Source organism: Solanum pennellii, chromosome 1 (genome assembly GCF_001406875.1).
Source record: "Solanum pennellii chromosome 1, SPENNV200".
NCBI classification, from domain to species: Eukaryota; Viridiplantae; Streptophyta; class Magnoliopsida; order Solanales; family Solanaceae; genus Solanum; species Solanum pennellii.
Genome location: NC_028637.1, coordinates 5671456 through 5695219, shown reverse-complemented (window position 1 = coordinate 5695219; position 23764 = coordinate 5671456). Strand labels below are relative to the sequence as shown.

General features: G+C 30.8%; 2 protein-coding genes across 2 annotated transcripts; both read right to left on the bottom strand.

Annotated features, from left to right (window-relative positions):
* Positions 1-2625: 2625 nt before the first annotated feature.
* On the bottom strand, positions 2626-3605 carry LOC114075652 (uncharacterized mitochondrial protein AtMg00810-like). Its single transcript, XM_027914104.1, has 3 exons — positions 3566-3605; positions 3353-3479; positions 2626-3118 (listed from the first exon to the last, which is right to left on the bottom strand). The coding sequence occupies exons 1-3, from the start codon at positions 3603-3605 to the stop codon at positions 2626-2628; spliced, it is 660 nt and encodes a 219-aa protein (XP_027769905.1).
* Positions 3606-9184: 5579 nt separating this feature from the next.
* On the bottom strand, positions 9185-11834 carry LOC107030531 (zinc finger protein 91-like). The gene has a single exon (XM_015231804.2). It carries the CDS (start codon positions 11343-11345, stop codon positions 9603-9605), a length of 1743 nt encoding a protein of 580 aa, XP_015087290.1. The 5' UTR covers positions 11346-11834; the 3' UTR covers positions 9185-9602.
* Positions 11835-23764: the final 11930 nt, after the last annotated feature.

The following is a 23764-nucleotide window of genomic DNA, read 5'->3' as shown; positions in this document are numbered from 1 at the left end:
TAAAGGATAAATTAATAGTATAATTGGATCGGAGTGTCACGTTCCAACACGGTATTCTTGGATCGGAGTGTCACGTTCCGACACAATATTCTTGGATCGGAGTGTCACGTTCCGGCACGGTATTCTTGGATCGGAGTGTCACGTTCCGACACGATAATATTAAAGGAAAAACATGTTGAATTAATGGAAGGTACTCAATCTCAAAGAACTCAACTCCCAAAATGGTTTGGTTTGGAGGCATGAGTCCTCATGTGTGATCTTGATATCATTGACTTATTACGAGCTTACTTGATGTTGTTGATACTTGTTCATGTTGTTTGTTGTTTATCACCTGTTAAGTGCTATAGTTGAGTTCATACTATTATTTATTGTATATTAGTTACTATTTTGTATATTGTTCAGACTCTACAAATATTATCGCACTCATAGCAAATTCTTTGAAATGCATTGATTTTAAAGTATCTAATATGTACATGTCTATATTTTCAAGGAGTTTGAGCAATATAAATAAAAAATCACTATGATAGTGACACCACAAGTGACAAACTATGCATGCATCACAAAATTATGTTGAAGTGTACAATATTGATTGAGAGAATGAGTCGTTGTTGTGTTTTTGTATGATATTTGATAATTCTTTGTTCATAAGCTAATTTTTGAAATTGAATTAGTCTCACGGTTCATTTTCAGTACAGAAAAAGACCGAGAAATCCTTTATCATTATGCAAGATTGATGAAATTACATTGCTTCTCTCAGCTATAATATCTTGCTATATCTGTTCTGGTTAAGTATTATATTATCTATTAGCCTTCACAAACAAACAGGCGAGAGAGGGTCATATTTGTGATTATACACCTGCATATTAAGTGTGTGGGTAGGTGGACATAAAAATCGATCTGAAACTATGTGATAAAATTTAAAATAATTACATATTTATATTTCAATTCAAAGCACTTTAAGAAATACTTATTCTCTCAATAAAAATTACAGCACATACCTCCCATTTTTTTTATTTATCCTTTTTGTCCTATCATTAATTTCTATTGTTATTTCTCATTTACTATTTGTAATTACATTTTTTTTCTTATTCATTATTTTTATTTTTCAGCTGTCTGGGCGCGGGAGAAAACTTATATTAAGCATTGCCCCAGCTCTTTTATTCCTTTTTCTTATATTTTTTATTTTTGTTGATTTTCTCTTTTATTAGAGATACCATTTGGTAATAATTTTATTATTTCTACTTTTTCTGTTAATTTATCTTCCTTTTATTTTTTTTCTCTCTTTACTTATTTTCATCTTTTTAAGAAAATAAAATAAATAACTTTTGTTCTTTTTCACTAATTATTTTTATTTTCTCTTTATTCTTTTCTCATTTTTTTCTTCATATTATCATTTATTAGAGATATAATTTGGTAATATTTTTATTATTTCTTTTTTTTTTGGGTTAGTTTATCTATTTTTTTTCTTTTCTATATTTTCACCTTTTTAAGAACTAAAACAAAATATTTTTGTTTTTTTCTTATTTATTATTTTTATATTCTCATTTATTTTTTTATTCTTTTTTTCATTTATGCTTTAATAGCGGTATCATTTGGTAACAGTTCTATTATTTCTTTCTTTATCCTTTTACATTTTATTCTTTATTAGATATATCATTTGGTTATATTTTTATTATTCTTCTTTTATGTTTTCTTTTTTCCTTTATAAGAGATACTATTTGGCAATATTACATTATCATTTACTAATGAGGATTGAGTGTAAATTAGAAACCTTAATGATATCACTAATATACATATATATTACTAGGTGTATACATGGTTGGGTTGGTATGAATTTTTTTAAATATCAAATCAGATCATCTGTGTCGGATTTTTAAATCTATAAACCAAACCAATAAAATTCAGTTTTTTTCGGATTTTTCCGCTAAAGTATTAATTCAAACATATAATTTACTTGTATGTCCAATATTTCTTCAATTCAACCAAAATACAACTATCTAAGGTGTTTCTTAAGAATATAACACAAATAATGATATGATTTATTTACAATTTGACATTAACAAGCATTCATCTATAAGCATAAGAGAGAAAGAAGATGAAATTGAATAAGAAAAAAATATTTCATACACCTCTTTGTGTTGTTGTACATATGTATATATACACCTAATATTCTAACTAACTTTTGTAACTAACATTCTTCTATATCTTACAAACTAACTCCTCTAACTTTTCTATATTACAACTTAGTTCCTAATATTTGTTAAGTAATACCTTCTTTAATACTCCCCCCAAGTTTGAGGGTATAAACAAATTTATTACTCCAAACTTGGAAAGTAAGTACTCATGTTGTGACCTGCCTAGACCTTTAGTAAGTATATCAGCTATCTACTCTTTTGTACTTAGATGTCTTGTTTCAATAACTCCTTTTTGTATCTTCTCTCTTATAAAATGGCAGTCCAACTCTATATGTTTGGTTCTTTCATGATGCACTGGATTTGCTGCTATCTGTATTGCTGATTTGCTATCACTATGAACAATAACTGGAGTTTCAATTTCTGCTCCTAATTCTTTGAACAAACTAACTATCCATACAACCTCTGCTACAAAATTTGCCATACTTCTATACTAAGTTTCTGCTGAGCTTCGAGAGACAGTTCCTTGCTTCTTGGACTTCCATGAAATAAGAGAGTTTCCAAACTTTATCAAGAATCCAGTTACTGATCTCCTAGTCTGTGGGCATGTAGCCCAATCTGAATCATAATAAACATTTTGATGTTTGCTACTTTTGCTGGATAGCAATATTCCCAACCCTGCTTGACCTTTTATATATCTTACTACCTTCAGAGCTGCATTCAAATGAGATTGTTTTGGCTGTTGAAAAAACTGACTCAGAGTCTGTATTGCATATGTAATATCTGGTCTTGTAACAGTAAGATACAAGAGTTTGCCAATTAATCTTCTATATATACTGGGATCTTTTAGTAACTTGTCATCATGTCCTATATTATTAACTTCATCATATTTCTTAGTAGTCAACTTCACAAAAGGATCAAGTGGTGTAGTAGCTGGTTCTGCTGCACTCAATCCAGCCTCAGAAATAATCTCAAGAATATACTTTCTGTGATGCATAACTATACCTTTATTTGACCTGGCAAATTCTATCCCTAGGAAATACTTAAGATCTCCAAGATCTTTCATTTTGAATGTATCTTATAATGTCTGTTTAGTCTCTTGTATCATCCTAATGTCATTACTTGTGATCATCATATCATCAACATATACTAAGATTATCACTAAAGAAACCCCAACTGTAAATAAAGAATAATCAAAATGACTCTGAATAGACCCTGACTTTATGAGAGCTTCAGTAAGCATAACATCCCATTGTCTAGGATCTTGTTTAAGTCCATAGAGAGATTTAATGAGCTTACACACAGGAATCTCCCCCTGTCCAGTAAATCCCCGTGTCATCTTGAACCCTTGTGGTAATGTCATATACACTTATCATACAAATCTCCTTGTAGAAAAGCATTATACACATCCATTTGATGTACATGCCAGTTACCTGCTGCAGCTAGTGCCAATACACTTCTAACAGTCACCATTTTTACCACAGGAGAAAATGTCTTATGATAATCTAGTCATTTCCTTTAATTATATCCCTTAGCTACTAGTCTAGCCTTAAACCTCTCAATTTGACCATCAGCTTTGTATTTAATCTTGAAAATCCACCTACACCTAATGACTGTTTTCCTATAAGGCAAAGGCACAACTTTCCAAGTGTTATTGCATTCTAAGGCCTTGATCTCAGCCTGCATGCCATCAACCCACCTAGGATCTTTGCATGCTTCCTCAAAACTAGATGGTTCAATCTCAGCTCCAAATGAAGACATATATAACTGATACTTGGCAGATAAATGATCATATCCAAGGTATTGATCAATTGAATATAATGGCTTTGCACACTCAGGGATTTATTTAAAATATGCCACATAGTCTTTCATCCATAGTGGAGTACTACTGATTCTAAGTGATCTCCTAGGTATTGCAGCCTGAATGGGAATTGTCTGATCAGAATGAGATTCAAAAGTTTCAGATTCTGGTACATTTGATATACCATCTAGAATTGCTTCTGTAGGAATATTAGTGGTAGGAAACAGTTTCCAGGCAACTGAAGAAGGAAGTGAGAAAGGAAATATAGTTTCCTTGAACACAACATCTCTACTAAGAAAAAAACACTTGTCCTTCATGTCATAAAGAATATATCATTTAGTTTGCTCACTATACCCCATATGTATCGCCACCAGACTTCTAGACTTAAATTTATCACTGATATACATATTTTTGGCAAACATAAACACCCTATTACTTTCAAATGATGCAATGAAGGTTTGCTCTTATATAAAGCTTCATATGGTGACTTCCCATTCAGAACTGGAGTAGGTAATCTGTTAATAATATAAGTTGCACATAAGACACGATGACCCTAGAACCTAATAGGTATATGTCCTTGAAACTTGATAGCTCTTGCAACTTCTAGAATATGCTTATGTTTCCTCTCAACAATACCATTTTGTTGAGGAGTATAAAACAAGTTCTTTGATGTACTATGCCTAGTGATTTACATAACTGATGACACTCAGAATTAACAAATTTTGTACCATTATCTGTTCTAATGAACTTAACTGACACACCAAACTGAGTATCCACCATTTTACAGAAGTTTTGCAAAATGACAACCACATTACTTTTCAACTTTATTAAAAACAACCATACCATTCTTGTACAATCATCCACAATTGTAACAAATAATCTATTCCAATCATATGTAGGAAACTTAAAAGGTACCCAAACATCAATATGTAACAATTGAAATGGCAATAAGGACACAGAAGTACTATGAGGAAAAGGTAATATGTGTTGTTTGGCTAATGGACAGATAGTACACTTTTGAATTTCTTCTGAATTATGTTTAACAGAATCAGGAATTACACTTGCTAACACATTTGAAGATGTATGTCCTAACCTTTGATGCCACAGGAACACAGAAGAAGTTGTTGTATTATTGTTATCCTGAACATTGTGTGACTGTATTTGAGTATTTGACTATTTTCTTGATTTTGGAGCAGGGAGAAAATAGAGTCCATTAGATTCTTTACCAATCACCTTCACCTGTCCATTGTAAAGATCCTGAAATATAAAAAAATCTGGAAAGAAGGAGACTGAACAATTGAGACCTTTTGTGATTTTTGAGACAGAAAGAATATTATTTTTAAATTCTGGTATGACTATCACATCTTCAACACTTTCATGTTCAGTAATGTTGCAAGACCCTGTATGAGTAACAGTGGTTGTGTCTCCATTAGGCAAATAAACTTGATTATAATTGTTACTAGGCATTGACTTCTTCTCTAATAGCATATCAGACTTATATGTCATATGATTTGTTGCTCCAGGGTCTACAATCCAATCATGTTATCCTACTGAGATTTTAAAACTATTACCTCCAGTATTGGAGCTTTGTATTGGATTAACACTGCCACTTATTGGACCATGTGTGCTAGTACCCACATCTGATGTACCCTGTATATTAGTCTTTCCCAGCATATGCAATATTTGGCTGTATTGTTCATGTATAATCTCCATACCTTTATTATAATCTCCAATTCTTGAGACTTGATTAGTCTGTTCTTGAGTCTTTACAGTATTATCAACCACATTATTTGCTGCATTATATGAATTACCACCTCTCTCAGTATAATAATTCCTATTATCTGAGTAGTTGTTCCCCTGATTCTCTCTTCTTCTCCTTTTAAAATCAGTTTCGTTTACAGTGATCACAACTTACATTTGGATCATAGCTATAAGATGAATAAGGCTTTTTCTGCCTATTTACAGGTTTTGAACCAGATCTAATTGAAACTAATGCATTCATATCTGTTTGACCTTCAGATTTATGCGATTGAGATATGAATCTTTGACTCTCTCGTTCTACTAACATAGAGTAAGCTTTGTTTAACGATGGCAAAGGAATCATCATAGAAATCTGACCTCTTGCTTGTTCATACGTCTCATTAAGTCCCATAAGAAATTGTACTAACTTCTGATTTTGTACAAACAGAATGAAATCCTTTGATTTCTCACAATTACAGGAAGGTACTGGAGTAATACTATCAAACTCTACCCAAAGATCTCTCAATCGAGCAAAATAGACTGAAATTGAACTTGTACCTTGAGAGATCGAGACAATTCTTTATGAAGCAAGAAGACTCTTGAACCATCCACTTTGTCATATCTTTCCTTGATATCACTCCAAACTGCAGCTGCATTCGTTGAATATACAATTCCTCCAAGAATTTTTTTGGATACACAATTCATAATCCAAGATAGAACTATTGCATTACAACGTTTCCACAATACTGTTAGATTAGGGCCAAAACCTTCCTTTAAGCAAGTTCCATCATGAATCCAAGCTTATTTCGACCTAAAATTGCAATTCTCATTGCACGACTCCAAATCAAAACATTCTCTGCCCCTGTAAGCTGTATTGAAATCAACATTGCACCAGAATTATCAATGGTGCTAAGAAACAAGGGATGATTTTGACCTAACTTCTCCGTCAATTCATTCTCGATTGTTGCCATGGCTAATTTACTTGATCAATTTGATATTAACACTGATGCTCTGATACCATTTTACAATTGACATTAACAAGCATTCATCTATAAGCATAAGAGAGAAAGAAGATGAAATTGAATAAGAAGAAAAAATATTTCATACACCTCTTTGTGTTGCTGTACATGTGTATATATACACCTAATATTCTAACGAACTTTTTTAACTAACATTCTTCTATATCTTACAAACTAACTCCTCTAACTTTTCTATATTACAACTTAGTCCCTAATATTTCTTAAGTAATACCTTCTTTAATATTGATTACACTAAAATATCCAAAAAAATATCCATAGTAATTATGAAATCGCGTAAAATTTTTTTACAAATTAACAAGTCATAATGAAAATGATCATAATTTAAAAGTACTAAATCATGCTAAAACAAGTTTATTAAGTGTTAGTAACATGAATAAATATTACAGGAAATTAAAATTAGATTATGTATTTAAATTGTCTAAACCGACGTAAAATCAAACAACAAATATTCAATATTATTGTCATTCTTAGGAAAATTGTTTTTCTCTTTGTATTAGTATTAATTTGATTTTGATTTAAGTTTTATTATAATTACCAACATCTATGGACCTATAAGCTTTATGAAACCATTCAACCATTCAAAATTCTAAGTTTCAAACTTGAAATAATATATTAAAGATTAAAAACTATGAAAAAGTATAAGAAAAATTTAAAAATTATATCAAAATAAATATTTTTATGTGTAAAATAAATTTTAAAATTATATTATGATATCGGATTGGATTGGTCTCGGGTTTTTTTTTTTTAGTTCAATCAAACTAACCCAAATATAGTCAGTTTTTTTTTCAACACCAAACCAAGTCAAACCAACCACTAGTCGGGTTTTTTTTCCGGTTTGACTCGATTTGCGGTTTGGTTCGATTTTGTACAACCCTATATGCAACAAAGTTTTATATATATATATATATATATATATATATATATATATATATGCAACCAAAGTTCTTCAAACATGAAATATGATTTAAATGAGGTCATTCTAGAACTAAAAAAATTGAGTAAAATTTGAAAAAGCAAAGGCCAAATTCATCGATGACCCCCTAAATTTGGCACCAATTTTTCCTCAGACGCCTCAATTAGGCGATGTTCATTTTAGACACATCATGTAGGGTTCTGTTGTATTATTTTGACATTTTTCTGACAATAAACAAAAAAGTAAAGGAGAATGTAATACACTCGTTTATGACTTGACAAATAATCAATTAAATAATTACATGTGTTATTTTCAGTTAAAAATAATTATAAAATCTATTTAGTAAATAAATTTAAAATATTATTATTAGAAAATCTCTTATTTCATTACACTCAAAATCTCTTCTGTGCTTTTTCAAAAGAAAAAATTCTTTTCTTTTACTATTTTTCATATTTATTGATCATCTTCTTTCTTTTTAGTATCGTTTTTGGAAAGAAAAGAGAGAGAGGAAGAAAGAAGGAGAAAACAAATATGAAATATGGGTGTTGGTATCCATTTTTCCGGCAAAAAATAGAGGAAGGTGATGGTAGATTTAGATAAATAATACAATGAAGAAGAAGAAAATGACTTAAAAACGAATTTGAATAAAAAATTTGACCTCCATTGAAGGAATTTAAGCTTGAAAAAAAGATAGGGGGTGGTGGCTTGAAAAATGGAGAAGAAGAAGAGAAAATAAAATTAAAAATGACTAAATTAAGTCTTTCACGCGCTATTGTTGAGTGTATCACACGCACTTTGATATATAAGCAAAAAGTGTCAAAATGACACAACAGAACCCTACATGAAGTGTCTAAAATGAACATCACCTAATTGAGGTGTCTAAATGAAAATTGATGCCAAGTTTAGGAGGTCACCGATGAATTTGGCCAAAAGAAATATATAGAGCGAACATGATTTTGGAGAATTTAAAAAAAAACAAGAAAAATCTAAAAAATGGCATGTAACTTCTATATATATGATTCAACTCCCTCCCCTATTATGAAAAATTTCCCAGAAATTGCTTCTTATTCATTAGAGGTCTCTATCTGTAGAGTTAACACTTGAGGAAAACATTAACAAATACATCAAAGCAATGGCAGGACGTATGTTGATCACTATTTTTGCTACAGATTTGCTCTATTCATATGTTTAAATTAGGGGGTGTGCATTCGGTTTTTCGATTTGATTTTATACAATTCGGTTTCGATTTTTGGTTTTTGATTTTGAAAAAGTGTAACCCAATCCGAACCAAAATAAATTTGGTTTGGTTTGGTTTTTCTCTTTTTGGTTTGGCTTTTCTCGGTTACGTCAATAGTTGAAACATAACAAAATTATTTTGATAATTTTAATATTATATATATATATATATATATAAAACACAATACTTCAAAGTATATGAATTATAGATGTCCTGACATAAGATAATAAACTAAATCATAATGCAAATAACTACAAAGTTAAAACCAAACAACGTAATTATAAATCCAAAACCAAACATAGAGATAAGAAAAGACTTCGATGTAAATTTTGCATGTCCCAAAACTTAATAAGTAGATGAAATTAACTAGCAAAAATGAAAACCATGTTCTTGAAACATACCAAAATCTGAAGGGAAATGTGAGAGTTCTCACAAAAGACATCTTGCTCGCTCAGACTCTTCAAAAACATTGTTGCACATGGGGAGCCACGTCGGAGAGCCAAAGAGTATTCCATACAAGGCCGATCGCATCTCCAGCCAGATCCTCCAAAATACACCACTTTATGATGTATTTCACACACACTAATCGACATTATTGAAGAGTCCAAGCAACTTAGCTTTCAACTAATTAGAAAGAATGCTTGTCCTACCTCTGGCAACATTGACAATAGAAAAAAGAGCATGAAAACTTAATGAGGATAAGCACCTGCTGAGTATATATCATCTTGTTTATAACCATCTACCAGGACATGTATCGAGCATGTTCTTCGTCCTCCTCATCTACCGGAGCAGGAAGATTAAGATCGAGTAAGTCAGCAACTTCGCGCTTTACAGCTGATGATTGTTGATTCAGATTCTCCTGATCACCACCATTAATAAAATGTGACCTTTTGTGGCCACCTAAAGCTTGACCAGACTTAAACATCCTATAGCAAAACGGGCATTTGTGTCCTTTGGATTTCTTCGTTTTAACCTTTATCTCAGGTTCATAAGGCAAATCTTGAGAAGGAACTACTTGTTTATTGTTGCGAAAAACGTCCCTATGCTTGCCAAGTTTTGTGCATTTAGGATCATTATGATCAGCACCAAGGCTATTCTCACCAGTTTCATATGTCGATTCAGAATAATCGTGGACCTTTTTGTGGCACGGTCTATGTCCACCAAGTGCCTGATATGAGCTAAACACCTTCTTGCAGTTCAAACACTCGTATTTTCTCGTCTTATGTATATCATTTTTGTATCCTTCAGGACTCTTAACACACAACTTCATCTTCTTGGAATCATTCCTTATCTCTAGATCATTATATGGATCCATGGTTCTCTTTTTCGATTCACATATATACGAATTTGAGGCTAATCCATAGCCATCGCGTTCACATTTCTTACCCAAATTCTTCCTCGACTCTGTTATATATTGTTTGATTCTGTTTATCCCATTTTTCTCGTCACTCAAATTCTCGTTTAACCAAGCTGCAAAACTCATTTTAGAGGTGTTCCATTTTCCTTTACCATTTCCTAAGTACCTCTCAACAGAGCCATCTGATTCGATATTCCCATTTTCGCCTAAGTAGTAGTCTGAATCAGAGTTCTCGGATTGAGTTTCACCTTCCAACATATCAATCTTCGTGATTGTGTCTCCCTCTTTCTTCATTCGAGGCTTTTCATCTTGATTGTATACACGTTTAACACCGTTCTTTCTAGCATTATTCCTCATGTCACTAGACGACGGTTTAGTCTCTAAAATAGCAGAATTGTTATCAGAAGTCTCCACAAGTGAATCAACACCATTCCAAGACCTAGAATCCCTTGACAACATTATCAAACACTTGGCTAATTCTTCTTGTTCTTGAACTTGACTAATCTCAGACACAGAAGACGAACAATTATAATTATTCGACTTAACTACAATTTTGTTGTATCTCTTAGTAGTCTTTGATCTACAACTTTGACTGATCAGCTCACCAGCTTCAGTATCTGAATGGCTATGATCACTACTAGTCCATGAGTTATCATCATCATCGTCGTCGTCATCATCTTTCAAACCCCCTTTATCTTTTTCTGAATGACAAGCCATATGACCACACAAAGCTTTCATGGATGGAAAGCCCTTTCCGCATTGTTGACACACTTTTTCTTGAGTTGCGGTATACTTAGAATCTATGTTGTTCGGATGCGTGTCAGATTCTCCAAAAGTAGTGTGAGTGTTGTTTGTTATTATTTTTGGAGATTCCGACCAATATATGTTAGAATCCTCAAATCTCCAAGTTTTCTTTGGATTCTCTCTAAGAACATAACCAGAAGGAATACTACTCGATTGATTCTTCCCACTACTAATATTCCAAGATTCCTTCTTTTTCAACTTAGCAGTTTCAAATTTTTCATCAACTACATGACACTTTATGTGTCCTCCAAGTGACTTCCCACATGGATATTTTTTGTTACACCATTTGCACACAAACTTCAAATCTTGATCTCCTTCCATTATCTAAGTAACAATTATACCAAATCAAAGTAAAAACTTAAATAATGTCACTGTAATTCTAACGAATTCCAAAAAAACAAAGGAATAGTGAAAATTCTGATTCTGTCACTGCGCAGATAGAGGAATTGGTGAGAAGTCTGACTCCGCTGCCGTGCAGAATTCCAAAAAAGACAGTGGAAATCCCACAAAAAGTAAAAACACAGAATCTCAGATCGAAGGAAACAAACAAAAAAAAGAACAAAACTTTGAAAAAAAGCCAAATCTTCTTTAGGATCAAGTGATACAAATGGAAATTTTTTAGCAAGTAACAAGATGTTAACCCACAGAACAAAAAGGTAAGAGAGAAGAGGAAGAGGGATGGGGTGTTAAATCTTATTAATTAAGATTTCAAGAATCCTATTTAGAAAAATTAAAATTTTGAACAAATGGATCACTAGCAAGTAGCAATAGCCATAAAAGTAGCAAATATTCAGGAGACTTAGAAGAATAAATCACAACAGAAAACCAAAACCAAAGACTCTTTCCTATACCCCAAACCCCAATACTCTATTTTTTGTGTTGTAGTTATAGGAGAATTCCATACATGGAATGTGACTATATGATAGAGAAAAATAACAAATAAAATATAATAAAATGGGCAGCACGTGCACTATTACACCTTATTTGAATGGATGTTACCCGTTTTATGGCAGTTTAAATATAATATTTGTTTTAATTGTGATACAATCATAATCTTGAGATATAATGTATAAGCATGACTCTTAATTTGGTGTCAGTTGATAACTATGACCTTTAACTTTGAGTGTGAACAAGTATATACTTAAACTTATATAAAAGTGAACAAATTGACACATTCGTCCTATATGACACCCTATGTGACAATTTTGTGTTCTACATGGATCCTACATGTATTGTGTCTACTTGATCGTTTTTATACAAGTTTAAGTGTTTACTTGTGCATATTTAAAGTTGGAGGACATAGGGTACAAATTATTTTTCATACACATATATTAAATCTTGAACAACCTTAACGAAATTTTTAGTTTCACTACGATTTCTTATAGGTTTATCATTCAAATTATTAATATGTAATGATAAAAATAATACAGTCTATCCAAATATTTTGTTCATTAAAATAATGCCAATATGATACAATCCAATACGATACATCATGGAACAGTGCATAACAACCCTCCAAACATAGTGTTGCGAAATCAACGGTCAAGATCTGCTGGCTCCTGTTATCTGAGGATTGAGATTAAGTTTCAAAAATAAAAAAACGTGTCAGCATTTATGGGAAATGAAATTTGAGTTAAACAAAAAGAGTTTTTAAACCATCACATCACCTCAAAAATAAGAGTTTAAGTTAATATAAATAATTATCAAATTTAGAAAATTGTTGCATTATCACGCAAACTTAAAAGATATTTATAAACATGTCTCTGTAAATTTTATAAAGAACTCAATAAAAAAGATTCTATAATTTTGGAATCCATAAATGTGTTTGAATAGTTAATATTTTTATTCCTAAAAATACTTCTAAAATTATTGAGTAAACATTTTTTAATATTTGTTACAGAATATGATCACTATTTAACAGGGACAATTAATATAGAATATTTTCTTATATCAAATATGATAAATTATTTGACAGGGAAATTTTGACAATAGAAAAAATTATATTCAAATTCTAAGGAATATTAAATACAAACTAAAGAAATATGAGTAGTTTAAAAAAATGTCAATAGAAAAGGGCTTGAGAAATATAGAGGAAGAACTAAATTAAAAAATAAATAATAAATTGAAAAAAAGACAAATATATTGGTTATTTTGTGGGGGGTAAGATTCAAAGTTTCTTTTACGATATGATATGAAGAGTGTAGTATCAAAAAAAATTATTAATGTAATTTAGAATATAAAATTATGTCAATTATTATCGTATATAGAAATAAAATTGCTTTCATGATTGTTTTTATTTTTGTGGAGTTAGAAATCACTATATTAATAAATATTTTCAATATTAGAATATAACATTATGATAATTGTCATTGTATATAGAAATAAATTTAATTTCATGATTGTTTTTATTTATGAAAGTTAGAAATCAAGTTTTTAATAAATACTTTCATGTTATAAAATCAAGCTCATAAGAATATAATCATAAAGAGAAGAAGACAAGAGAAGTAGATAGAAGAAGAGGAATTTTCTTCATATTTAAGTCTATACAATGGTGAATGATATCTCTATTTATAGTATTGAGATATCATAGTCAAAGGTCATCTTGGAATTATACATAGTTATCATCAAGGTTCATATCACCTTGGAATCTTATCACATTGGAAACACTAATACATGAATCCAATTAATTGTTGGATAACTCTAATGGATCATCCACATAACACAATAGATTTATAACACTCCCCCTTGGGTGTCCATAGATAATGTGCCTCGTTAAAACCTTACTAGGAAAAACCCTGTGGGAAAAAATTCTAGTGAAGGAAAAAGAGTACACATATCTTTTGATACGCACTATTTGTTGCCTCATTAAAAACCTTGCCAGGAAAACCTAGTGGGAAAAAACCTCGGTCAAGGGAAAAAGAGTGCAACGCGTATTATACTCCCCTGATTAAAACATCACTTAATTTTTTGTGATGATGTCTCCAATCTTCGTACACTGTGGTTGGTATATTCTTTTTCAAAGAAAAATCACACATTTCCTGAATATGGTGTGTCATTTATCTCAACCAGACGCACTTTCGACTTGCTTAATGAAGAACTTTTATTTCTGCATAGCAACATTTGCTTCATTGATCGCCAGGATATTATTGTGCCTCCACATGCAAACGCATAGCGTGCTTGAGATAGATCTTTATGCGGATCAGATAAATATTCTGCATCTGCGTAACCAATCAATTTTGTCTTGGATTCCTCGGGATAGAATAAACCCATAACTATGGTCCTTCGAGGATATTCAATGTGTTGAACACCATTTCAATGTCCTTTTGTCGGGGAGAAACTGAATCTTGCCAGTAAATTTACTGCAAAACAAATATCTGGTCAAATATTGTTAGTAAGATGCACTGGTGCCCTGGTTGCACCAAGATAGAGTTTCATCACCAACAAACTCTTCATCCTTCTTTTGAGATCAAACTGAATCATCATTTATGTCAAGTGATCTCATAATCATTGGGGTACACAATGAATGTGATTTATCCATATAAAATTGCATCAAAACTTTTCAGTGTATGTGCACTGTCAGACAAATATTTCATTTGTCAAATTATCAATCTGTTGGTCAAGACAAAATTTTGTCTTACCAAGACCTTTTCATAAAAATACAAGGACAATTAGGATCATTCTTTTGTACCCTTTTTCTTCCTTGACTATTTCAATCCATATAAGGATTCTTGAAGCTTTATTGAAAAAGTTTCTTTCAAACTCTTATATGCTTCAGACACCTCGATTGTTTCAAGGATTTTCATATAATCTTCATTGTCTAGCTAGACATTACAATTATTCATTACATGCATTCAAGTTTTCATATGTTGCCAGATCAAAACAAACCTCATTGCATCCACCAAAGGAGAAAACATCTCCAATAATGTAAGGATTTTTGCGATAAACCTTTATGCCCCAAGGCACAAACCGTATTTGACATCTTACGGTTATACTATCGCATAATAATTTATTTGTACCCCACTGACATTATACCTTGATTTATGGACTACCAGTCCAAAATGTCACTTTTCTAAGTGAAACAAAATATACTTGAATTGTGTATTTTACTTGGCCAACCATTCATCTGTCCACACTATATGACAGATTCCAATATGACATAACTTATCGAGATCTCTTCATTTTTCATTATTTTCCAGGTACCTTAATCTTTTCCGAGGTTTTATGAAGTGTTATGTCAATGTGCTATTTTATAACACTTGCCTCGTTATCATGACCATATTGATCATTTGTTCCTTCCTTCTTCAAGGAATGTTATATTTGGAACCGATTGGTCTATAACGCTTTCGGCGTATCATAGACTTTATTCTTCAAGGACTTCACATTGGAGCATTTGCAGCTGAATTATATCATAGGGTCAGTGCATTCATCTGGCAACTGATTTGCAACATTATGCAACTGAATTATCCCTTGAACTTTAAGTTCACATATTTATTTAACGAGGATGTAGATAATTCATATTTAACCTCACACATAATTTCAGCTGTCAATCATCTCTCCCCCTAATGTTAGAAAATCTAACATTCATTCCAACCTTATTTGGAAGTTCATCTTTGTGCGTGATGGAGCAATTAAAATCATAACTGTACATTCAACATTTTAGATGAAAATTATATGGTTCCTGACCCTGAACCAATTTTAATGGGGAAACCTTGTTGGTTTGATGCATACATGTGTTGCTACATGTTAAATAAAATTATCTCATACCAAATCTTATTTGGGAGTTTTGTTCTCATAACCATGATTTAACTATAATTGGAGGCATACAATTTCTGCTAAATCAACCAGCATTATCAATATAATTTCATAGTTTGGAACTGTGCTCTTAATTTTAACAATCCGAGCAAACAACCTTACAAAAATCAATTTGTAAGTTGACAACAAAATGCATGTGACTATCGCATAGATGCATCAATCATATAGTTGCAAATGATCCACATGACAGGTGAACGGGCCCACATTCACCCTTTTATATGTTCCAAAAATTTTAGGGGATTACAATCCCAACCTTAGCTGGTACAATGATCATTTTATCCAGAGAACAAGCAACACAAAGAATTCTTGAAGAATCTTTATTTCTTATCACCTGAATTCTCAATCACGTTTGCATCACATTTAATCGGAATGGTCAACCAGTCATGCCAACTGATCTTTATTTAGTACACTTATAATTTACTTTTACATGTGATTTCATCAGCATGTACATGCTTGTATGGAACAAACAAGAGGAAAAGTGGGGTAATCTTTTACATAAACATTTATAACCCTCTTCGGTTGTAGTGATTTATAGTCTCAATATTTATTTTAAATTCATCCGAAACTTAAAAAGTTTTTTGTGAGACTTACTACAACCCCAATATTAAGTACAACTCGTTAGAGCTTGCAATTAATTTTGTGTACTATCACATATTGCATGATACCATCCATATGGTGAGCATCTCCTTCAAGGAGAAAATTATATTATTATTGTCATGGTCAAAATCATTACGAGCAAGACGTCTTCTTGCTTTACTTTTGTTGTACTATAGGTACACAACCAATGACAAATTTGTAATGCCACACAATAATGAGCACAACCCTTATAGGCAAGAACTATTTCTTTCTTTTGCCCTTTCGGTAGTTCATACCATAGTAACGTATAAAACGTACAATACAATTAGCCATTTCTGCCAAATAAAATTTATTTCCTCTCAAATCTTCCGTAGAGATGAGAAGTGACATTTATCATTTTTTTCTCAAACCTTCCATAAAGGTGAGTTGTGGCATATATCCAACCCATAATGATTTTATCACATCTGGACACATTCTCTTATAGAATGGTCGAGCATTCACGATACTCATCACAAGTCACATTCTCTTCAAGGAATGGACTAATTATTTATATGTACTTCATAAATTTGCATTATAAGCACATTGTCATGGCTTTAAAATTCATCATATTTCCATGACACACCTCAACATCACTTTGAAAGATCAAGTGTACCATCACTTTATCTTCTTGTATCATGATAGAGGATTTATAAACTTGTCAAATTATTGGGTTGACAACATTCACAAGTCTAATGACCTTTCATACCATTTTGATAATAAAAATTGCCTTCACATTTTGAAGGACTATTTGAAGAACTCATAGTGTTCTTCCTTTTATCATTACCACAATGATGACTATTATAATTCTGTCCCTCCACGCCCTTATTCATATCATTAATTATTTGTCATCTTTCAGACTAATCATTCACTGCTACCACATTCATATGATTGAATGGAGCAAGTCAACAGGCGGATTTCAGAGTTATCACATGTTGCTACCACATTCTTTTCAAGGAATGGAGCAAATTCAATATGATGAATTTCAAGACATTTCATCAAAAATATATTATTTTTGTTAGTCATCATTTTATCATCGCTATGGTGCATTGGCTCAAACTCAATGTCTTACCCATATAAGGCGTGTTACGCCATAATTCTATGGGACTTGAACCCAATCACGGTGCATCAAAACTCTAATTGATGTCTTACCCTTTTGGTGCGATAGAACTTGAATCTATCGTCTTATCCTCAAATATTTTTCATTATGGTGCATCCGGACTTTAACCTGATGTCTTACCCTTTTGGTGCGATGAAACTTGAATCCATCGTCTTACCCTTAACCAACGGTATAATAAACCGAAGTACAACATGATTTATTCTTTGAGTCTTTCAAAACAATCAAAATAATATTCAAACTCATGCTATTAAAATTTTATACCTTCTTCCATTTAAGAAGTTTTGTATAGCATGTCATATTCAACCAATAGTAGTATATGTCTTCGGTTCCTGATTTTATGCATATAATACTTTGATCTTCATAACGAGATCAATCAAAATATGAGCTAAAGAAAAACAAGAACTCACTCTCAATTAGATAGAGACTCGTGCTGATAACGTGTTATAAAATCAAGCTCATAAGAATATAATCATAAAGAGAAGAAGACAAGAGAAGTAGATAGAAGAAGAGGAATTTTCTTCATATTCAAGTCTATACAATGGTGAATGATATCTCTATTTATAGTATTGAGATATCATAGTCAAAGGTCATCTTGGAGTTATACATAGTTATCATCAAGGTTCATATCACCTTGGAATCTTATCACATTGGAAACACTAATACATGAATCCAATTAATTGTTGGATAACTCTAATGGATCATCCACATAACACAATAGATTTATAACATTTCAATATTAATACAAAATAAATAGAAGTATTTCTATTATCGAAGACTATAATGAAATGTATCACAAAATTTACCGACAAAGCAAACTACAAACACATTATAAATAAGTTTAAGCAATAGAGATTTGAAAGGATTTGAATCAATCTTTATGAATTGATTGATCAATGATTAATATTTTATCATATGGAAGCTTATGGTACAAATATTACAAAAAGAAGATGATAATATTGTAGAAAATAGATACCACTTGCAAAATATATGAAGATCGATGAACTTTTTCAAAGATATCAACAACTCATAATCTAATGCAATTTTCTATTTCCTTGTTGCATCGATTTTTTTGAAATTCAACTTTCTCAATTTGAATTGTAAACGACACATTTATGTCGTATGAACATTTGAAAAGATTATTAAGTAATATATTGAAGTTGTTTACTTTAAAATTATTTTGTCACAAAATTATATATCATATACTTAGAAAACTTCTAGATAAACTACGGATTGACCTTCATATAATAGTGAATTGCACTTTTTAGTCTTGATTTCTACTTCTTACAATCTTGAATTATGATAAATTTGTGTCATTCATTTAGAGTAAGAAGCATATTAAATATTAGATTATGAATGCTTTACAATTTATAAATAAATATTTTCTCAATTAATATCAATACTTGAATTTTAGAATTAAGTTACTTTATCACCTTATTTATATTAAAATTTTGATTATTATCAACTAGATATTGATAAAAAAAACTATAAGACATAATTGTGAAAAAGGTTTAGCATTTTCATTTTAAATTTTGTTAGACAACAAAATAATTTAAAAAGAGAACTTAAGAAAAGTTTATACTCACTCCATTTCAATTTATATAATGTTTATTTGACTTAAAATGATTTTTTTTTAAAAAATACTTTTAAAATTGGTGGTCTAAAAAACAAACCATAGATGTTCATATGTGATATGATTATAAATCTTCTTACTAAGAATAAAATGTACATTTAAAAGTCAAAATGTTATTAAATAAACTAATACATCATTCTTTTGAAATTGACTACTGAGAAAAATGTCACATAAATTAAAGTTAAAAGACATAAATTCATAGTTTTAAGAGTTAATTACATTATATCCTCTATTTTTAATATTGAACAATGTATATAGCTTAAGCAACAAAAAAAAGATAACAACTCATAATATGTAAATTAAGTTACTTGAGAGACTACAAAACTTAGGGGTGTGCATCAATCAGTTCGGTTCGTTTAATATATTATTGATTCGATTTATTTATTTTAAATTTTTAATTACACTAAATTAATAAGATATCTTTTAATCTTTTTTTTTGTTCCTTAACTATTCAATTTTCAGTTTAACCAATAAAAAAAACTCATAAAAAAATCATATGACTTCTCCAATAATTTAGTGCTACAAGAAAATAATGTAATTTTATGCAATGTTCGCAACTCAAACAAAAGAACTAGGACAATAATATGAATTGACGGCTAACTAACAAATATAGTAACTAATAAGGTATTGATATTAATATTTAATATTTATGTAGGGGTAAAGTACAAAATTAATGTTCACGTCTTTATGAATTATCGATTTATTCAATATTAAAATACTAATATCGAACCATAATCCATTTTTTTTATAAAACCATTAAAAATCCATTAATTCAATAGTAATAATTCAATAAAATTTTTATTAGTTCGATTTATTGATAGCAAAAGAACACTTGTAGCCCCAAAAAGAAAACTATTTAGAAGCAACTATCCTCTTACAGTCATAACCTTATGTTTTTAACTATTAATTCGCTTTTACTGCTTGAACTCTAATGATAAGAGATAGTGTTTTAGTGAAAAGATTGTGCTTGATGCTAGCGAAGTATATAGATACCATTCGAGTATGTAAATACCATCATAAGTGATTGATGCTAGCGAAGTATATAGATACCATTCGAGTACGTAGATACCATCATAAGTGGTTGAGTGAATAAAACAAAGGACAATTAGATAAATAGTTTGGACTATGAATCTAATAAAAAAATATTAAATTAAGTCCAATATTGTCACGACCCAAAATGAGGCGTGAGTGGCACCCACACTTACCCTCCTAGGTGGGCGAACCAACAAGTCTGAACCCCAACATATACCAATAATTCAACTATAAATAGCAAAAATAATGCGGAAGCTCCAAAGTTATTAAGTAACCAATTTAAATAAGTTTCTAAAGTTTAATATTTATTATCCCAAAATCTGATAGTCATCACATCAAGGACATCTATTTCCAAATTACCAAGTCTAAAAGTGTTTAAGAAACCAAAATAAGCAAAAAGATGGCCCATGTCCGAAATTCAAAGACATCAAGACGTGAATGAGAGAATCCAGCACGGCTAGAATTAATAGCTCACCCTGAACTCTGATATGCTGGAGACTGGCTAGAGCTGAGGGCGAGTCGACGTCGATGGTACACTTGCTGCACTCCACAAAAGAACATAGAAGAAAATACGAGTAGGGGTCAGTACAAGGAACACGTACTGAGTAGGTATCATCGGTCAACTCAAAATAGAAATCAATATATATTGAATAATATTATAAAATCAACTACAATACTTAACAGGTGGCAAGCAACAAACACATGAACCATTGACAACAACACCATAATAGGTACACCATCAATCACAACATCAAGCACACTTATGAGGACTCATGCCTCCACACCATACTCATTTGGAAAATAGGTTCTTTGAGATTACGTATATTAAGTTACTTCAAGATTCCTTGCCTTTAATGTTATTGTGTCGGAACGTGACACTCCGATCTCATAATATCGTGTCGGAACGTAACACTCCGATTCCATAATACCGTGTCGGAACGTGACACTCCGATCCAATTATCTCATTATTTTATTTCATCAAGTCTTCTTTATTCAAGGCGTCATTTTAATAGAGAGGGTTCAAGATTAGAAATTCAACAGTCTCATAATTTTAGGCCAACCACAAACCACACAATCAAAACATACAACCACACAATCAAGTACATAGGAGACTTTACAATATCACTCAATACATATCAATCACTATTTAGAGTTTATCTATCAAATAGAAATAAACCATAACCTACCTCCACCGAAGAACCGGAGTCACGCAAGCTACTTTTACAATACTTTTCCTTTCCTCAATGCTTCTGAACCTTTCCAATCTATCAAATATATATGCATATTTGTAAGTTAACGAGTCTACAAACATCATATTACTCTATGCCTAGCCTAGACTCAAAATTCACCTAACTTTATATATATTTCCTAAAATTCAAACCTAAGAGTAAGTCTAAATTCCTCCACTTAGCACAATTTTAATGATAATCATATAATATAATACACCAAATATTTAATTACCTATCTCAATATATCAAACTTTGATTTCTTATATCATAACAAAATTATAATATTAAAATTAGGTCACTGGTTACGAAATCAGTGGCAGGCTAGCAACACCATGAAGCCAATTTCCTCTCTCTCTCGTCTAAATTCAATAATAATAATAATAATAATAATATTAATAATAACAATATGACCCTTACCTTAATTCACCTTGGCAGTTATCAACCAAACATATATAACCTGTAACTTTCCCTGCTACCTAAACATTAATCCATTATTTGTTTCACCTATAATGTGACCAATCAGAATGTCTTTTTAACTTTGCACTTTTCAATTTTCCAACTACTCGTAATCAATTCCATTAACAATCGATACATTCAATATAAATAATCAAATTAACTTTAATCAATACATTAATTTCCTTCAGTTCCATTAATGTGCACTTGTCACACTGTCCAACCCATATAGTATAACAACAATAATCAAATTAAGAAAATCACCAGAAGTACCGTGGCTTTCTTCGCTAAATGCTACTTTCTGTTCTCTCGTTTACTTTTCTTCTTCTCTACAAATTATGTTTACCCTAATTAATATATGACTAATTATAGGAGTGGTGAAAGTGACCCATTATTAATTTTTTATATCATTTTCTTTAACCACCAACTAAATAAATTAGTAAAACTACCTCACTATTTTCATAATTATAATTATGAATAGTCCAAAACACCCACTTAAATCTATCGGAAAGTATTTTCTAACATAAAAAGTTCTAGTGCTCCAAACGACCGAAAATTCGTTACAAATATGGATATATATTCTGCCTAATGAATTCAATTTACTAAGTTTCCCTTGATTGATACGTAAAATATTTGCAGAAAAGAAACAAATTCAACCAAGAGGCAAGATTAAACGAAGAACCAAAAGCACTAAGCAGACAAAAGATGAAGAAGATTAAATACATACCTCTAGAAGACACAACCAATGAATGTGATGTAAAATATTATTAATTCTGAGAAGCACGGTATTAACAAAATACCCTTTTACACCTTGTGAAATTTGGATGGTTGTTATTAGTTTAAATTTAATTCTTGTTTTGATTGTTATTTGGATTATATTGTATCATATTGTTTAAATTCATCGTTAGATAATATTATATTCTTCTAATTTTATTCTTTACTTATTATTTAATAATTTTATTTTTTCATTTACTCTGCTTTTTCACAGTAATTCTATCACGTATTCTATAATTTCTTGTAGGTTTATCATTTAAATTATGGATATGTGACATTATGTAGTGACGGATAATAATACAATCTATCCAAATATTATATTATTAAAACAATATAATACGATACAATACACATTACAGTATAATACAATACATTACATTATATACAATACATATTAGGATATCATCACCTAGTAAAGCATAGTCAATAAAAGGAATTCTATTCCTTAGAGGGAAACTTACATAAATATACTATATTAAGAAAATAATTACCATTTATAATAATAACATTTTTTTTTCACTTAATCACTTTTAATATATTTATAATACAATTTGAATGCATATTACAAAGAATAAATTATTATTCACCTATAATACAAGTTTTATTGATGGATAATACATTTATTACACATGTTACTACACTTATAATTCAATGTGTCAATTTCTTACTAAACAAGCATAATATATTTTTTAAAACAATTATAATACATATATATACATACATAATTCACTTTTAATACATATTACAGAGTTAACACGATATTGCTATAAATAATAATAAATACAAAAATTTTATTAAAATCAGTAATTATTTATTAAAATATATCAATCCAAGTAATTTTTTGTTCCTCAGATATGCACTTTTTGCTGCAAACCATACAATATAATGGTGTGACAATGCAGACAATGAACAAGATCCGTAGTAACCCAAGGGTTGTTGTAACGACCTGTTTAGTCGTTTTGAGCAGCAGATTTTATTTCTGGAAAAACTGTGTGAGTCGACGGAACCCACGACGGACCGTCATGGGCACGACGGGCCGTCGAGGGGGTCTCGTTCCAAAAGACTTAGACTTCTGAAA

Bases quoted from the DNA above. Each gene is read 5' to 3' on its own strand.
- LOC114075652 (XM_027914104.1), bottom strand. From the start codon at position 3,605: ATGGTGACTGTTAGAAGTGTATTGGCACTAGCTGCAGCAG. The intron at 3,480-3,565 runs GTAACTGGCATG...CATTACCACAAG, and splicing joins ATTGGCACTAGCTGCAGCAG to GGTTCAAGATGACACGGGGA. The intron at 3,119-3,352 runs GTCAGGGTCTAT...TATGCATCACAG, and splicing joins CTTACTGAAGCTCTCATAAA to AAAGTATATTCTTGAGATTA.
- LOC107030531 (XM_015231804.2), bottom strand. From the start codon at position 11,345: ATGGAAGGAGATCAAGATTTGAAGTTTGTGTGCAAATGGTGTAACAAA.